Consider the following 14,535-nt stretch of genomic DNA (forward strand, 5'->3'; position numbering starts at 1 on the left):
AATTTCAGTTGATTCCGATTTTACGTTTGCGAGTTATGCATGATGTGTATTATACTGCTCCATATAGACAATGTGTTGTAATTTCCTTCTGGTGTACCAGAACGTAATTCAAGTTTCACGATATATTTGCTAAACGGATTAATCTGCAAGAAATGTTTTACATAAATATTATGTAGCCAGAGGTTTCCAGTGGTATGAAAATCTCAATTCTTTGGGAGAAAAGTGGGGGGATGATGCTGTGGATCACGAACTTTTATAATGTAACGTAATTCAATAGCATTTAATTGCATTCAATAGAGGGCACTATACTAAATTGTGATACATCCCAGGCTGCAAACTTTTGTTTTATTATTTTGGTTCGATGGTTTTGCCAGTTTTGCTGATTTATAGGTGGTATAAAATAAGATTATGGAGGTGTAGAATTCAATTGTCACCCCTAGGCAATTTAAGATTTCCAAGGTTAAAGTTTATACAGGGGTCAAAATTCAAAACCGCGCATTTTTAAAACCCATAGGCCTACCAAAATGTTCTTCTGATCCTAAGGATTCACAAAAAGTATAGTTTGACCCACCTTCGACTTACCGTTTCGGAATTATAAGCCAAAAGGTCAAAGGTTGACTTTGAAGAGGCACGGGGGCTGGATGAGATGAAACTGTTTGGAACCAGGCCAATTTACACTGATTTCAATGGGGCTAATTAGGTATGCATGCGGCCATATCTCGGGCCCTCATGATCCGATTCCCACCAAATTTGGATTGTGGATGTTTTCTTCATGCTCCACCGAACATATACATGGTATTAAAAACGCTGAAATGCAAAAAAAGTTTTCTGTGACGTCATCACTTCGGTACTATAGCAGGGTCTATACGTCTAGTCTGCGCTGCACAGCTGACAGCTATCTCAGATCTGTCTGATCAGGGCCCTGTGCCTGATATCCGAAATGAAATAGCGCCCTCTTGCAGTGGGAACTTTTATCCAATCATAAACTTGTTCCAATATTCCTGGTGATCGAATTAATTATTTACCGTTGGATGAAAATGGTATTTTGTAGTAAATAAAGTTATTAAACGGCTCTTTATATCAAAACAATGATAAACGTTGCAACAAGTCTCGATAAAACTCAATTACATGAAAAATATAAAAGCGTATAGGCCTACTTCGTGGTTAATACTGCTGCTGCATGCTGGCGAAACATAAATAATAGGCCTACGTAGGCATATCATGATACGTTGTTGCGATTTTATATAGGCCTAGGCGGCGAAAGCGAGGGGACGGGGACACGTCCCCCTAATTGCATTAGCATGTGGATGTGCGTGTGGGTTTATCGGTTTGGAGCCTAGGTTTAAGACTCAAGTCATTACATCTAGGATTAATCTTGCTCATTCTTGGATTTGTACCAGGATCAATCTCAGTGTATGCTCTTTTTCCTCATCACGCGATTTAAGGGAAGGGTACCGGGTATGAACGTTTGGGCAGTATTTATTCTGGGACATTAGAGCACAACAGACATATCGAATTGCATTCTGAATACGAAGAATGTCCTTCTGATATCAAATAATTTTGATTTTTTGAAATTCTCAATGTAATACACATTTTATGGCAAATGATTAAAAATTGATATTTTTGATATTTAACAGTAGCCTACTCGAAGTAAACTTTATAAATCTGATGATTTATACTTAAAGTGTATGTAGGTGGGATGAAAAGCCGACGATCAATTGAAAATGTTGACCTTTCGTATTGAAGATATGGATTTTTTCCCCAAAACACCAACAACAAAAAATAGGTCTTTTAGAGGAAAAATCCATATCTTCAATATATGAAAGGTCAAAATTTTCAATTGATCGTCGGCTTTTCCTCCCAGCTACATACACTTTAAGAATATGTCATTAGATTTATGAAATTTACTTCGAGGACTGTTATATATCAAAAATGTGAAAAATATCAAACTTTATAATTTGTCATAAAATTTGTATTATATCGTGAATTTCACAAAATGAAAATTATTTGATACCAGAAAGACATTCTTCGTATTCAGAATGCAATTCGATATGTCTGATGTGCTCTCATGTCGCACAAAAAATACTGTCGAAACGCTCAAAACGCTCATTCCAGATCCCTTAATGTTGGTATATGTAATGTAGGCCCTATGTGTTTGGTATTGTGGCAAACTTTTTCTGGATGCTAACATGCTTCATGTAAATTGTGAACCAAAAGAGTTTATAATTATGATAATTATGGCTCCTTGAAAGAGTCACATTTCAATCCCTTGGAAATTCACTCTTTTGGAGTGAAAATGTCACAAATTTTGGAATGATTTACTTCTCTTTTCGGAGTCCATAAGTACTCAACAATTTTGATTCACTCTTTCACATTTAGAGAGAATGCAGTGTGTCTTTGAAGGCACTAAATGACAAATATGTGATCAGGTGACATGCCATACTGATTTCTCCTCGTTCGAAATTTTTAAAATGTGTATATAAAGGGACTCCAAATCTATTGCCGAAAACTTGTTTAACTTAAAATATCTCAATGCCCTTTAAAATACGCAGAATAACCCCCTCCCATCCATGCATGTATACCAATATAGAACCTGATGATTTTCCGGTATGAGTTTTGTCTGGAGTGAAGTTTTATGTTTTGTTTTATCCATTTAAATTGATATCATAATTATTATCATCATAAAATTGATCATGGTATTATTTATATGGTCCATAGAAGCAAACAGTGATAGAAACTACAACAAAGATGTCGATTTTTGAGTTTTATTCTCTACTCTTCATCTCTAGCTCTTCTCTTCTTATACCAACAAAGACATTACAAACATTTCAATAATAACTTAAAAAATACATTATAGCAATAAATAAGTCTGGCATAAAAATACTCTTATAGATAAATAAGTAGTGTGAGGTCGGAGATAAGACTAACACTTAATAAACTTTGGTACAAAACTACTTTCGACCAATTGGAAGTCTGTGTCGTTAGTAAGGGGCCTGAACAGTGATGCCTGCATATAGGGTGCGACAACAACAAAAGGCGAATTCTCAAATTTACAAATACATTTGTATAAACCTGGGGTATACGCCCATAATTTATCTTATGTCACGAAAAAGAAACAACTATTCAAAAATTCATCAATATCTGAAGTTTGGTCCCTTAAATTAAAACAAGTTACATCATAATAAAATAAAATAATCTAAAATAGCCGCACATTGGTTTACTTCTGTAATATAAATTAACTTTATAGCACTACTATGCATTATGACAACGTGTCAAGCGTTTGGGATAAATACTCTATATATTACTCATACATAAATAGACATTTCATTGGTTGATTTCAATTTTATCTTTTTACCATCAGCCTCTCAGCTCCGGGTGATAGTTTTACCATCACCGTGCTGTGGTGGACACTGTCCCGGGGACACGTCACGACAAATCATGGCGTTTTGTCGATAAAAAAAGTGTATTTCCTATCTTTATAGTATGTTTAAGTTGAGAATTTATGTACGAGTGATATAAAACAAATATTAACTGTCTTAAATACTTGTAATTGTCTTAAATTCGAAATATAAGTCTCAATAAAATCACACCACGTGGTGAAAGATGTAGGCCTATATCTATATAGGCCACTGTCTTATTCGAATATCGCACTCATAGACAGTTAATATTTGTATAATATCTACAAACATTACATGGATAAGAAAACATTAAAACAGCTAAACAGATCAAAATAAATATAAAAAAAATAAAACAAGCAAAATTTTTAACATGTGTAAAGATTGTAAGTTTTCTGTACACCAAAATGTCTTGTGAAACGTGCGACACTTTTTCTTATAGTGTTCTTCAATGCGTAGTTTTGTTTTTAATACACGATGCTTTCAGAATTTCAAGTCACCCTGTTTGAACTTGTCACTTAAGAAAATTTTCTGTGATTCTGTCACATATTTCGGTTGAGTGAGTGATTAGGTTTCTGTAACGCCTATAAAGTATTTTGGAATCGGGTGCATAGGCCTACGACAAATCACACATAACTTACATTTAAAAACTTTTACGAATACATAAATTATTACTTTGAAAACATAAGTTGCATTGTATTTTATATCATTACTCTGATCTGAACGGTTTACAAATAGAATACAAAAATTGGCAAATCTGAAATACATTTTATACACAAACTTTGAATATGTAAAATAAATTACGACTGTCCCAACTTGCCTATACTCATTATAATTAGTGCCTAGGGCTACTAGTATAGATATTATAGGGCCTACAAGTAGTATTTCAACAACATGCATGTTGGCCTATATTAAACCCAATTAAAATGAGACTCTTATGTCCTTAAATCTCTTGTCATTTCAACATTTTTAACTTGACTAAAACGATTGGATTCGGCGGAGATATCGCCGTTTGTCATATTTCACCAAGAAAATTACGGTAACCCGATTGGGACAGTCGTCACAACGATAAATGTCTCACCAGGAGGGCAACATACACGAATACATTACAAAGCACCAGGCTTGGTATTATCATCTATAAATAATGTATAAATTAATTATTACATTCACATTTTTAATAATAAATAACATTTCTTCAATAGAAACAGTATAAAAATATATCAAACCAGTCCGGATACCGGGTTTGGTTTCTCTGTTTATGATACAATATGTACATAAGTCACTCAATTGGAGCAACATACATCAGCCGCAACTTGGGTATATTTTTGCAATATCCTAATGTCAATTATTGCTATCAAACGTTTCATTCTGTTTTTGATTTGAGTGAAATATGGTATGACTATTATTCATACCGAAGATACTGCTTAAGTGATAACTCAATCATGTAATTTAAATAATTTATGATTAGACTGCACTGATAAATGCCGAATAATGCCAAATACCCAAAGCCAAATTTGTTAGATTTCCTGGAAAAGCGAAGTATAGCTGCAAGGTTTTGAGTGAATATCACTTCACAGTACTGTTCTCATGAATTCCCCACATTACCATGGGAAACAGAGGTTTTCTATAACGACCAAAGTCATTACCGACATTTTTGGTCCACCGAAGAGACGTTTAATATTCTATCTGATATCCAAAATGAAATAGCGCCCGCTTGCAGTGAAAACTTTTATCCAATCATAATCGTGTTCCATTTCCTGCATGTTCCAGAGTTTACCGATTGAGGGTTGGATAAATATGGAATTTTGTGGTAAATAAAAGTTATTAAACGGCTCTTCATAGCAAAACAACAATAAAAGTTGCAAGGAGTATCGGTCAAACTCAGTTACGTGAAAACTAGTAGCACATACTCATCGTAAATTAGAAATGACCGTTAATTGGCACCGAAAGACGAGTTGGTAATTTAATAAAAACAATACTGTACTGATCATACTGTTGGCGAAAAATAAATATTAATAAATAGATGAATATCAAGTCCATTGTTGAGATAATATATTAACTATGTTGTTGAGACGCGCTCTCAGCTCGTAATGATGATGGGTGGGCAATGTCGTAAAATAACCGAGTAAAATCCATTCTAAAATATGGTAAGAATCGGTCCATTTCTTGTAAGATATAAAGTGCGTGTAATGTTCTTTCAAATTCTTGTACAGTGGGCCATGCCAACTCTGTTTCCATGGTAAGGTGATTAGTTCCTTCGATGCCATTTAATTCAATCTGCAGAAAGAAAAACAAACAAAAAATATAAATTAGTACGATAGAGACTTAGAAAACATACACGATTCCATATTTAGAGACACCCCTAATAAGCTTGGTAACAACCATCGTGCGATCTTGAAACGCATCTTTTGATTTTATCTTAAAATTCCACACACTGATGTCACGGGTTCAAATCATGATCATTTTTTTCTTGTTGTGGACAAAAATATAATATAATAATAAATAACATTTCTTACCCAAGCATTCAAGTGCTGCAATAATGATTCCAGATGTGTAATGATGTCTTGGAAATCTTCCAAAAATCCTGTTACTTCTGCGCCTGGGTATAAGATTTCGTCTTGTTCTACATGTCGCATCGTTGTTAAGAGTAAATTCAAGAAGTCTCTATCCGTGATCGTCAGATCATTCATCTGTAATAAAGTAAAAGATAGCGGGAATTTCCCAGTGAATAACGTGTGCATATATATGTTTTGATGCATTCGCATTGGTGTTTTATTTCATTTAAGGATATATTCAATGACGAAATTTCCCGGACAAAATTGAGGTTTTAAATTATACAATCGAGCAAAGATTATACGGACGCGGGATTTGATAAGAAATGGGACTCACGGGATGCCCATATTTGGTAAAGAGAGGTACAAATGATAATCCAAGCAGTTTTCCAATAATTTCCATACAAAAAGTACCTGGTTGCACCCTGGTTGCACTACCCCGCGGCTACTGAAGTTCCGTTTACAAAACATCAAAAGATCTGTGTTTTGCTATGGTAACGGCAAGTTTACAGTACCCGTTTGTTATTGTAGTTCTTGGACCAGCAATGGTGCAGCTACCTTAAAAGCGGCAGTGGTTTTATATTTCCGATGTTGGATTGTGACGTCATTTGTACCCAGAAGTAGTAAATCTATAAAAGATTTACTATAATTATAATAGTACTAGTAGTTTATAGTAAATGGCGATTCCTAAAGTTTTAGTGAATTTCAATTTATATATAGAACTAAGGTGCTTCGGAACTTCGGCAAGTTCTATAGGCCTTAAAACATTATCAAACAAGTCATTTGGGAGCATTTTTACATCAATGAAAATGACTAAAAAACATTGAAAAGCTGGGCCAAAAACACAAAAATATCAAAGACACTGGCAAGACGTCACAGGGCTAACTGACCCAGCCTTGGCACCCATGACCAATATCTTCCACAGATAGAATATAGGCCTACCTCTACTATTTATATACTGTCCTGGTACCTGTTTCAAAGCTTGTGAAAGAAACTGACATTTAGGCCACTTGTTTCAATTTGTTGTTATTTGTTGTGGTTTCCCTTAGCGATTAGAGTAACAATAGATAAAATTCACTTTACACGTGGTTCACGTATTAACTTGGGTACAAACTATTTCTATAAAGTATTATAGTGGGCGCGAGTATATGAAATGCGTGGGCCAATATTATGACAGCCGCTATAGGGCCATATCATAATGATGCTAATAATGTGGCATATTTTTATTTACAAAATATTTGAATACTTACGCCTAATTCTATTCTCTGGACTTGTGATAAACGTCTGAAGTTTGGAAAACCGTCGATCTTCATGTTTTCTAGGACAGTGTCTGGTCGTAATCTTTGAGATCTCTGTAAAGAAAAACAAAAAATGTGGCGAAATATGTTAGGACTATAAATAATGTGAAGTCGATGATTACTATTAACTCGATTCAACACACATTTTACATACAAATGTCAATTTCATATGATTTACTTTTTTGTTATACACATATTATTCAAATTGGTATCAATAATTGTTTGACATCGCGTGTAATTGGTATTGACTTCAGGCTCTTTTTAACTTCACAAATTTAGCAAATGATATAGCCTATAGGGTCTACTCTAGACAAAGTTGGTGCAAAATTCGACCAATTCATTGCATTGATTTAAACATGTAACAACCTGCGTCATTATAACCAAAGAGACCACCTTAATCGATTTACACATTGGTATCTGACCTTTTTTTGGCGCATTAACAATTTACACATTCTTGACATAATATTTTTATTGTCTGTGTTTATGCTATGTATAGCGATTCACTGTTATATTCCAAGGCATAGGAAAATGAACCGCAAATTCTTTTACATCAAACATTGATTTTCGAATATTATGATTGTCATGGTTTAGTGGACTGGTATTAAAACATGTAATCTATCGATTGCCATAATGCACTTCATTAGACATTACCCTTAGTATATACAGATGTGTTGAAATAATTAATTGTTTTACCATTAATTTACACAACTATCTTTCAAAGTTTGTAATGATTAAATAAACCTATAAAATAATCTCTATGCATGTATATCGTGTCACTGATTGCAGCGAACCGAAGACAATAAAATGCAGTCAAAGATATCTTGTCTAATTAATATCATGCATAAATGCCATGTATCCCATTATTGTACGTCCACGTGAATACACTTGTTGCTAATGTACGTTTACCGCGCCCGGGATGTGCAAGTCAAAATGATGCAATGATTTGACTACACCGAGTAGGCCTACACTGTAAAAGTGTCAAGTTCCGGAATTTTTCACTCAGTTTGTTTAGTTAGGTATTCATATACCGATCTCTAAAACCTCAATACCGACTTTTCCTTTCTTTTTCTATTTAAATATTTCCGGTGCTATTATTAAAGTTTTGCACACGCTGAGTGCAATATCTTTGTTACACGGCAGGCGCGAACGCGCGGCGTTTCATGTTTTGTTACTGCTTGTTTAGAGAAAATTCCATTGCCACACTTGTGGTAAGCCGGTGCCATGAAGTTATGCTGTCATGTGTAACAATGCGCTTTAATGTTATTAAATGATTGGGATTGAGAGCACTTAAGGGGGCAATACCAAACAGGTTAATCATCATTCTAATGGTCATCCTAATTTAACTAATTGACTTATTCACTTGTTAATACCACGACCACTCAATTAATGTAGGACAAGTAATTGTCATTTTCAAGTTTAGGTACATGGCTGTCATTATACTGCACCCACGTGTTCTGAAACAATTTATGTTTTAAACCCCATCCTGGTACGGTATGGAGCTTCTTACAAAGTTGGAATTAGGAAAGAATGTATGCAGGATGGAATATGATTAAAGAATTAAATGAAGTTGAATGGGAGACAATGAACATTCCTATACCCCATTCACGCGTGGAATTTTTGAATGAAAAAGCAAATACTAAATCGGTATGCGCCGCATGCCAAGCTGAATATATGCGCCGCCCGACAAGTTTGCATGCCTGTTTTAACCCGGGTATACAAATAATTACATGGAATAAAAAGTGGCGATGATTATTTAAAAAAGTAATTAACGCTACCTATAAAATAGCCGGGTAAAATAGCAGAAAATTTGGGACGATAAGCGAAAATTAAATACTTACGAATTCGTTGTATACGGTATGATGTACTTCTAAAAGGTTTTCTGAATGATGCATTAACTCCCAGAATTGCGCGTGGTGGACACTAACTGTTGGTGCTGCATGTAATGTAGTGGCAAATAACGATGTGATGAGAAGAATAGCTGAAGAAAAATAACAAATAATGAACGCATAAGTATACAAAATCAGAAACACCCAAGTGGAAATTAAATTAGATCCAAAGAAAATACGAATTTGATTATGTTAAAGGCGTTGTTCATTTGGCAGTGACGAAGTGTACAAAATTTAGTATATGATGCGCAAACAAAAATAAAATAGCATCTAATTCTGTGCTCCTCCTTCATCTGCGTGATGCAGCTAAGCATCATCATCACCAGTTCTTAGAATATGCTTAGGGGCTGGTCATTATGAATATGATGTAAGATTATTTGTCGCAGACTGGTTGGCTACTAATTAATTATGAGCATAATTAATACACAAAAAATGAAATCGTCATTGGTTGCATGTATGTAGCCCATATACCAAAGATTTTTGAATGTGTATTTTTTGTTTGGTCTAATAATAATAATATGCAGCTTTCCATCAATTTGACCAAGTTACATTTATACTGCTATGAATTTAAAGTTAAACTTAAAAATTTAAGTAATGAACGCACGCTCATTACTTAAAATAAAGTAACGAACGCACGTGATGATGTGCACACATTGCATGGTATCCTCGTGCATATGCTATCATGGCTATTGACGCAATTGACTCTTAATTGAGCTCAATTTGTATATCTATTAGTAAATATTATGAACTAAGTTCACAAATGTTCATCATATAAAAAAGTTGTTTCACTTTTTATGCCAAATTTTCAACTTTTATCTCACATTTTTAATCAAATTATGTCAAAACTACCACATAGCTATAGTGCTGCCCAAAAAAATGCAAACAAGACAAGAAATTTGAAGTTCATATTATAGCTTTTAAAATGCATGGGAATCATATAATTCTCGCTCGTATTTATTTAATAAAACTGCATTCAGTTTTTAAAAGTATCCCCCTTGTTTTGCCGAAATCTTTTTGACACATGTTCTGCTATGACAGAACACAAATGGAGCAATATTTCGTCAGTGCTGAATCATCTCTGTTGATGACACATTTTTATTTAGAAATGATGCGATGTAAACAACAGCGGGAAATTTGAAAAATTATAAAAGTAGTGAACGACTTGAAAAAAATTGCTTACCATTAACACAGCTACACGCCATAGTAGTTACTCTAGTAGAAACTTGCAAAGTCATTGATGGAAACATAGTGTAAAATAGTTGCATAAATATTCCTTATATTATCACTGAACGGTACTGGAGTTGCGAAATGTTGATGATGAAATAATATCGAATAGCGAGTTTGATCACAATTATACGAGGTAAAAAGTTTTCTCAAGTAGTGTATTCCGTGTGGTGATTTCAAGTTAGTATGAAAGGATTACCGAAGTTGGGGTTTATTTATCAGGTTATTGAGACTGTGATGGGCGGGGAAAACGTCAGACCCAAATTACTCATTACTCATTGAATGAATATGAATTACTTCACTTGTCAAGGGATGCCCTGTCACTCGTATAGATAGAGGGCGGTCAGCTACCGGAGCCTGTTATTTTTCCGGTTTCGTGGTCCGACTTGCTTCTGCTCTCAGTGATTTGCATGGAGTACGTCATCATTTTTCTCTGGAAGAAATCACACTGTATTGCGCTACTATGACTATTACTGTGTGTATACATAAACATTGTGCATAGACTTGGGCATTTCCCGTAATGATTGACTACTACATGTACCGGCATGCCAGTGACTTGATGATATCCCAGAGTGCCATTGGATAAGATTTGCATACGCGTGCCAAGTAAATCGTTCCGGAAGTTTGATTGCGGCTTTGGAGAGAGCTAGGCTGCTGGTGATGGTATTTACACTACACACCCACACATAATAAGGTCAGTCATACTGAGGATTCCCGATCAACTTTTATTATAGCCTCAGCTATTTATTTTATGAATGAACTGCTGCCGACTTTACAACTCTGTCAGTTCATTGGTTGCCGATTTGTGACCGGGTGTAAAGTACAATAATGCTATAAAGTACAATAATGCAATATATAAACCAATATAAATTCTTTCACTGAATGAAATAAAAAAATGTCTAGACTGGTATTCGTTCCTTTGACACATGGTTTCCAATATTTTATTGATTCCGGCATATTTGCATTTGCCTAAAAAAAGGAGATGAAACAGGCTGGTCTTCGGCTGGTCTTCATGTGTTCTCGGGTGTACATGCATACCGACTGAAAAGTGAAAAAAAAACAGAGGCTGCGGAGAGATTGAGTTGACTGTCTCTCATTTTTTAACGGTAATTTTTGAATAAAGTCGTCATTTTGTTCTAATAATTATTTTGAATTTTGACACTAAGTCTGTTTTTCCTTCTTTTTTGAAATTAATAAGACTATAAATAGGGAATTACGGTATACAATATCGCACTTGTATCATGGGATATGTATATAGCCCTATCTCCCCATAAATCAAGAAGAAAATTACATCATTTTTACAAAAATAGATTGCAGTCGAGGAAAGACCTTATGAATAATTGATACATTTGAAATAAAAATTCCTTTAAAAAAGGAATGGGGCGCCCAAATTATGTGAGCTTGGACGTGATATGGTGAATTCCATGGCATGGTGTTTAGATTTGGTCCCGGGGATTTGGTATCATAATGATTTTGTCTAGGGAAGAGTAGAAGATGATCAAATGCAAGACAAATGTGTTTGATTGGGGAAGGTGTATCACAGGACCGTTTTGGATGAAATAAATTGAATTGGAATGAAGCTGTCGTGTCAATTTGCGATTATGTGGGGTGGGGAGTTCAATTTTGGGGCATATTGTAGTGATGATATTGCTTTGGATATTGAATATTGTTGAATTTCGTTATGCAGGGGGTATATGATGGATAGTATAGAAGAGGATCTACCCCTATGTTGACCAAAAGAAAAGTTTTATGAATGTATAACGTCTGTGGTCCCGGGTCTGTGATACATATACATCATAACGTCTGTGATACATATACATCATCTACTTGCTAATACACTGAAAATCTAATAGAGATGAAGGATAAAAGACAATTACAGAACATTCATTCTTCAAAAGTAGCTATATGGGTATACAATGTTTACAAGATAAGAACGTTAATGTTTTGTACATGAACGTAACATCTTTGATACATAGTTGTTAACACACTGAAAATCTGACTAGAGATTTACAATTTGATGATATCCAAAAGAATACTTACTAACTTAGCATTGAAGAATTAAAATAATTACAGAACTTTCATTTGTTAACATACACGTAGCAATGATTAACAATGTTGAAAATACAAACGTAACGTTTTGTTCATAAACATAACATCCTCGACACATCTAGGATCCGCATAATTTGTTGATTAATGTCATAAACAGTCACAAAAGATTTATGGTCTGATCATTTTATCATTTTAAGGGGACCCGATATTGCATTTGGAAGAACCAGGCTTTTCAATTACTATCAAAACTGCTGGGTACCAAACTTTTTGATACAGCTTGTATAGTAATTTGTTCTAATTTCCATGCAAAAGGAGCCAGTTGTTTCATCCTTAAAACAAATAGGCTACACCATAATAATATTTCCAATTACCATGCAGATAGATAAGACCTTGGTAAGATAAGCGTGTTAATTGTTATGTCACTATCACTATCTTGATCTTGATAAGATGCCTGACTTTGAAACTTTGGGTACAAAAACTCATACTCTGCAAGTTAGGTCAAATTTTGCACTATGATTGTTTATTTGAGCTTATTGGACTATGCCATTCAGATTAGGCTATTGTAATCCATAGTGTTGGTCACCGTCTATCGGGTTCTAAGAGGCGGTAAACTGGTTACAAAGGTCAAAGTGGTTACAAAGGTCAAAGGTCTCGATTTATTTGGTGTTTTACAAATCCATTAATTTTGTCTTTTAAACAAAGAATATACGCACACCATTTTATCCTGTGCATAACAGAAAACAATAATAAAATAAAATCCAAGCATATTGTGGATTTATTTCTGAGCAAGGGCATAATTTTAGCAAAATAGCACAACAATTGCGGAGTAAATCTAGTAAGACTGAAATTAGAAGCTACTCACAAGTACATGCCTATATTGTGGGACGCCTCCGTAGAGGGCGCCCCAAAAATATACTGAAGGCGCGGCTATTTATAGCATGAAAATTTATTTAATTTGAAATATCAGTGCGTTTTATTTCTAGATTTATTATTATTTGATCGCCGATGCGCTGCATTTTGATATTTTATAGAGCAAATTTACATGAGGCCAAAAAAAAAAAAAAAGAACCAAAAGTTGTTTAGGTTAAAGTTGTTTGCTTGTCCTCGTCCGACCGACCGTTTTTTTTTTTTTTTTGGAAAAGGTGTTTTTTTTCCAAAAAAAAAAAAAAAAAAAAAATCATGAACTTTTGTCTAAAAACTGAAGATATAAAAGAAATGTTGCAATATACCATTTCCTGCATGTTTCCCATTGTCCAGTCGCCCCTGGATGGGGTTCCGATATTTTTCGTATTATCATCCTCAGCGTCTGCACAAGTAAAATATTGTTGAACTTAAAAATGCAGTACTTTTAAGGGATCTGGAATGAGCGTTTTGAGCGTTTCGACAGTATTTTTTTATGGAACATCAGAGCACCTCAGACGTATCGAATTGCATTCTGAATACGAAGCATGTATTTCTGATATCAAATAATTTTCATTTTTTGAAAATCACGATATAATACAAATTTTATGACAAATTTTTTCAAATTTTTGATATAACAGTCCTCGAAGTAAATTTTATAAATCTTATGATATATTCTTAAAGTGTATGTAGCTGGGAGGAAAAGCCGACGATCAATTGAAAATGTTGACCTTTCATATTGAAGATATGGATTTTTCCCCAAAAAGACCTAATTTTTTTGGTGTTTTGGGAAAAAAAAAATCCATATCTTCAATACGAAAGGTCAAATTTTTCAATTGATCGTCGGCTTTTCATCCCACCTACATACACGTTAAATATAAATCATCAGGTTTATAAAGGTTACTTCCTAGAGTACTGTTAAATATCAAAAATATCAATTTTTAATGATTTGCCATAAAATGTGTATTACATTGCGAATTTCAAAAATCAAAATTATTTGATATCAGAATGACATTCTTCGTATTCAGAATGCAAATCGATACGTCTGATGTGCTCTAATGTCCCACAATAAATACTGTCCAAACGTTCATACCCCTTCCCTTAAGTCTGCCAGGCATGTAGGCCTATATATCAAATCAAGTATATGGTTTACCTTGAATTTGTCTTTGGTATAAATTCTGTGGTCAGTAGTTATGTTACAGACAAACGGGCAGACAAACAAGTATTTCAC

At 34.3% G+C, this 14,535-nt stretch overlaps 1 protein-coding gene across 1 annotated transcript; it reads right to left on the reverse strand.

Moving 5' to 3' along the window:
• Positions 1-2,751: 2,751 nt before the first annotated feature.
• Positions 2,752-10,943, reverse strand: LOC140148159 (uncharacterized). Its single transcript, XM_072170021.1, has 5 exons — positions 10,312-10,943; positions 9,084-9,223; positions 7,198-7,299; positions 5,912-6,085; positions 2,752-5,672 (listed from the first exon to the last, which is right to left on the reverse strand). Exons 1-5 carry the CDS (start codon positions 10,394-10,396, stop codon positions 5,451-5,453), a joined length of 723 nt encoding a protein of 240 aa, XP_072026122.1. The 5' UTR covers positions 10,397-10,943; the 3' UTR covers positions 2,752-5,450.
• Positions 10,944-14,535: the final 3,592 nt, after the last annotated feature.

Source organism: Amphiura filiformis, chromosome 3, assembly GCF_039555335.1.
Source record: "Amphiura filiformis chromosome 3, Afil_fr2py, whole genome shotgun sequence".
Classification (NCBI taxonomy): Eukaryota; Metazoa; Echinodermata; class Ophiuroidea; order Amphilepidida; family Amphiuridae; genus Amphiura; species Amphiura filiformis.

Coding starts and splice junctions, on each gene's coding strand:
- LOC140148159 (XM_072170021.1), bottom strand. CDS start 10,396: ATGCAACTATTTTACACTATGTTTCCATCAATGACTTTGCAAGTTTCT. Junction 7,300..9,083: donor ATACCGTATACAACGAATTC/GTAAGTATTTAA, acceptor TTTTCTTTACAG/AGATCTCAAAGATTACGACC. Junction 6,086..7,197: donor TCCAGAGAATAGAATTAGGC/GTAAGTATTCAA, acceptor ACTTTATTACAG/ATGAATGATCTGACGATCAC.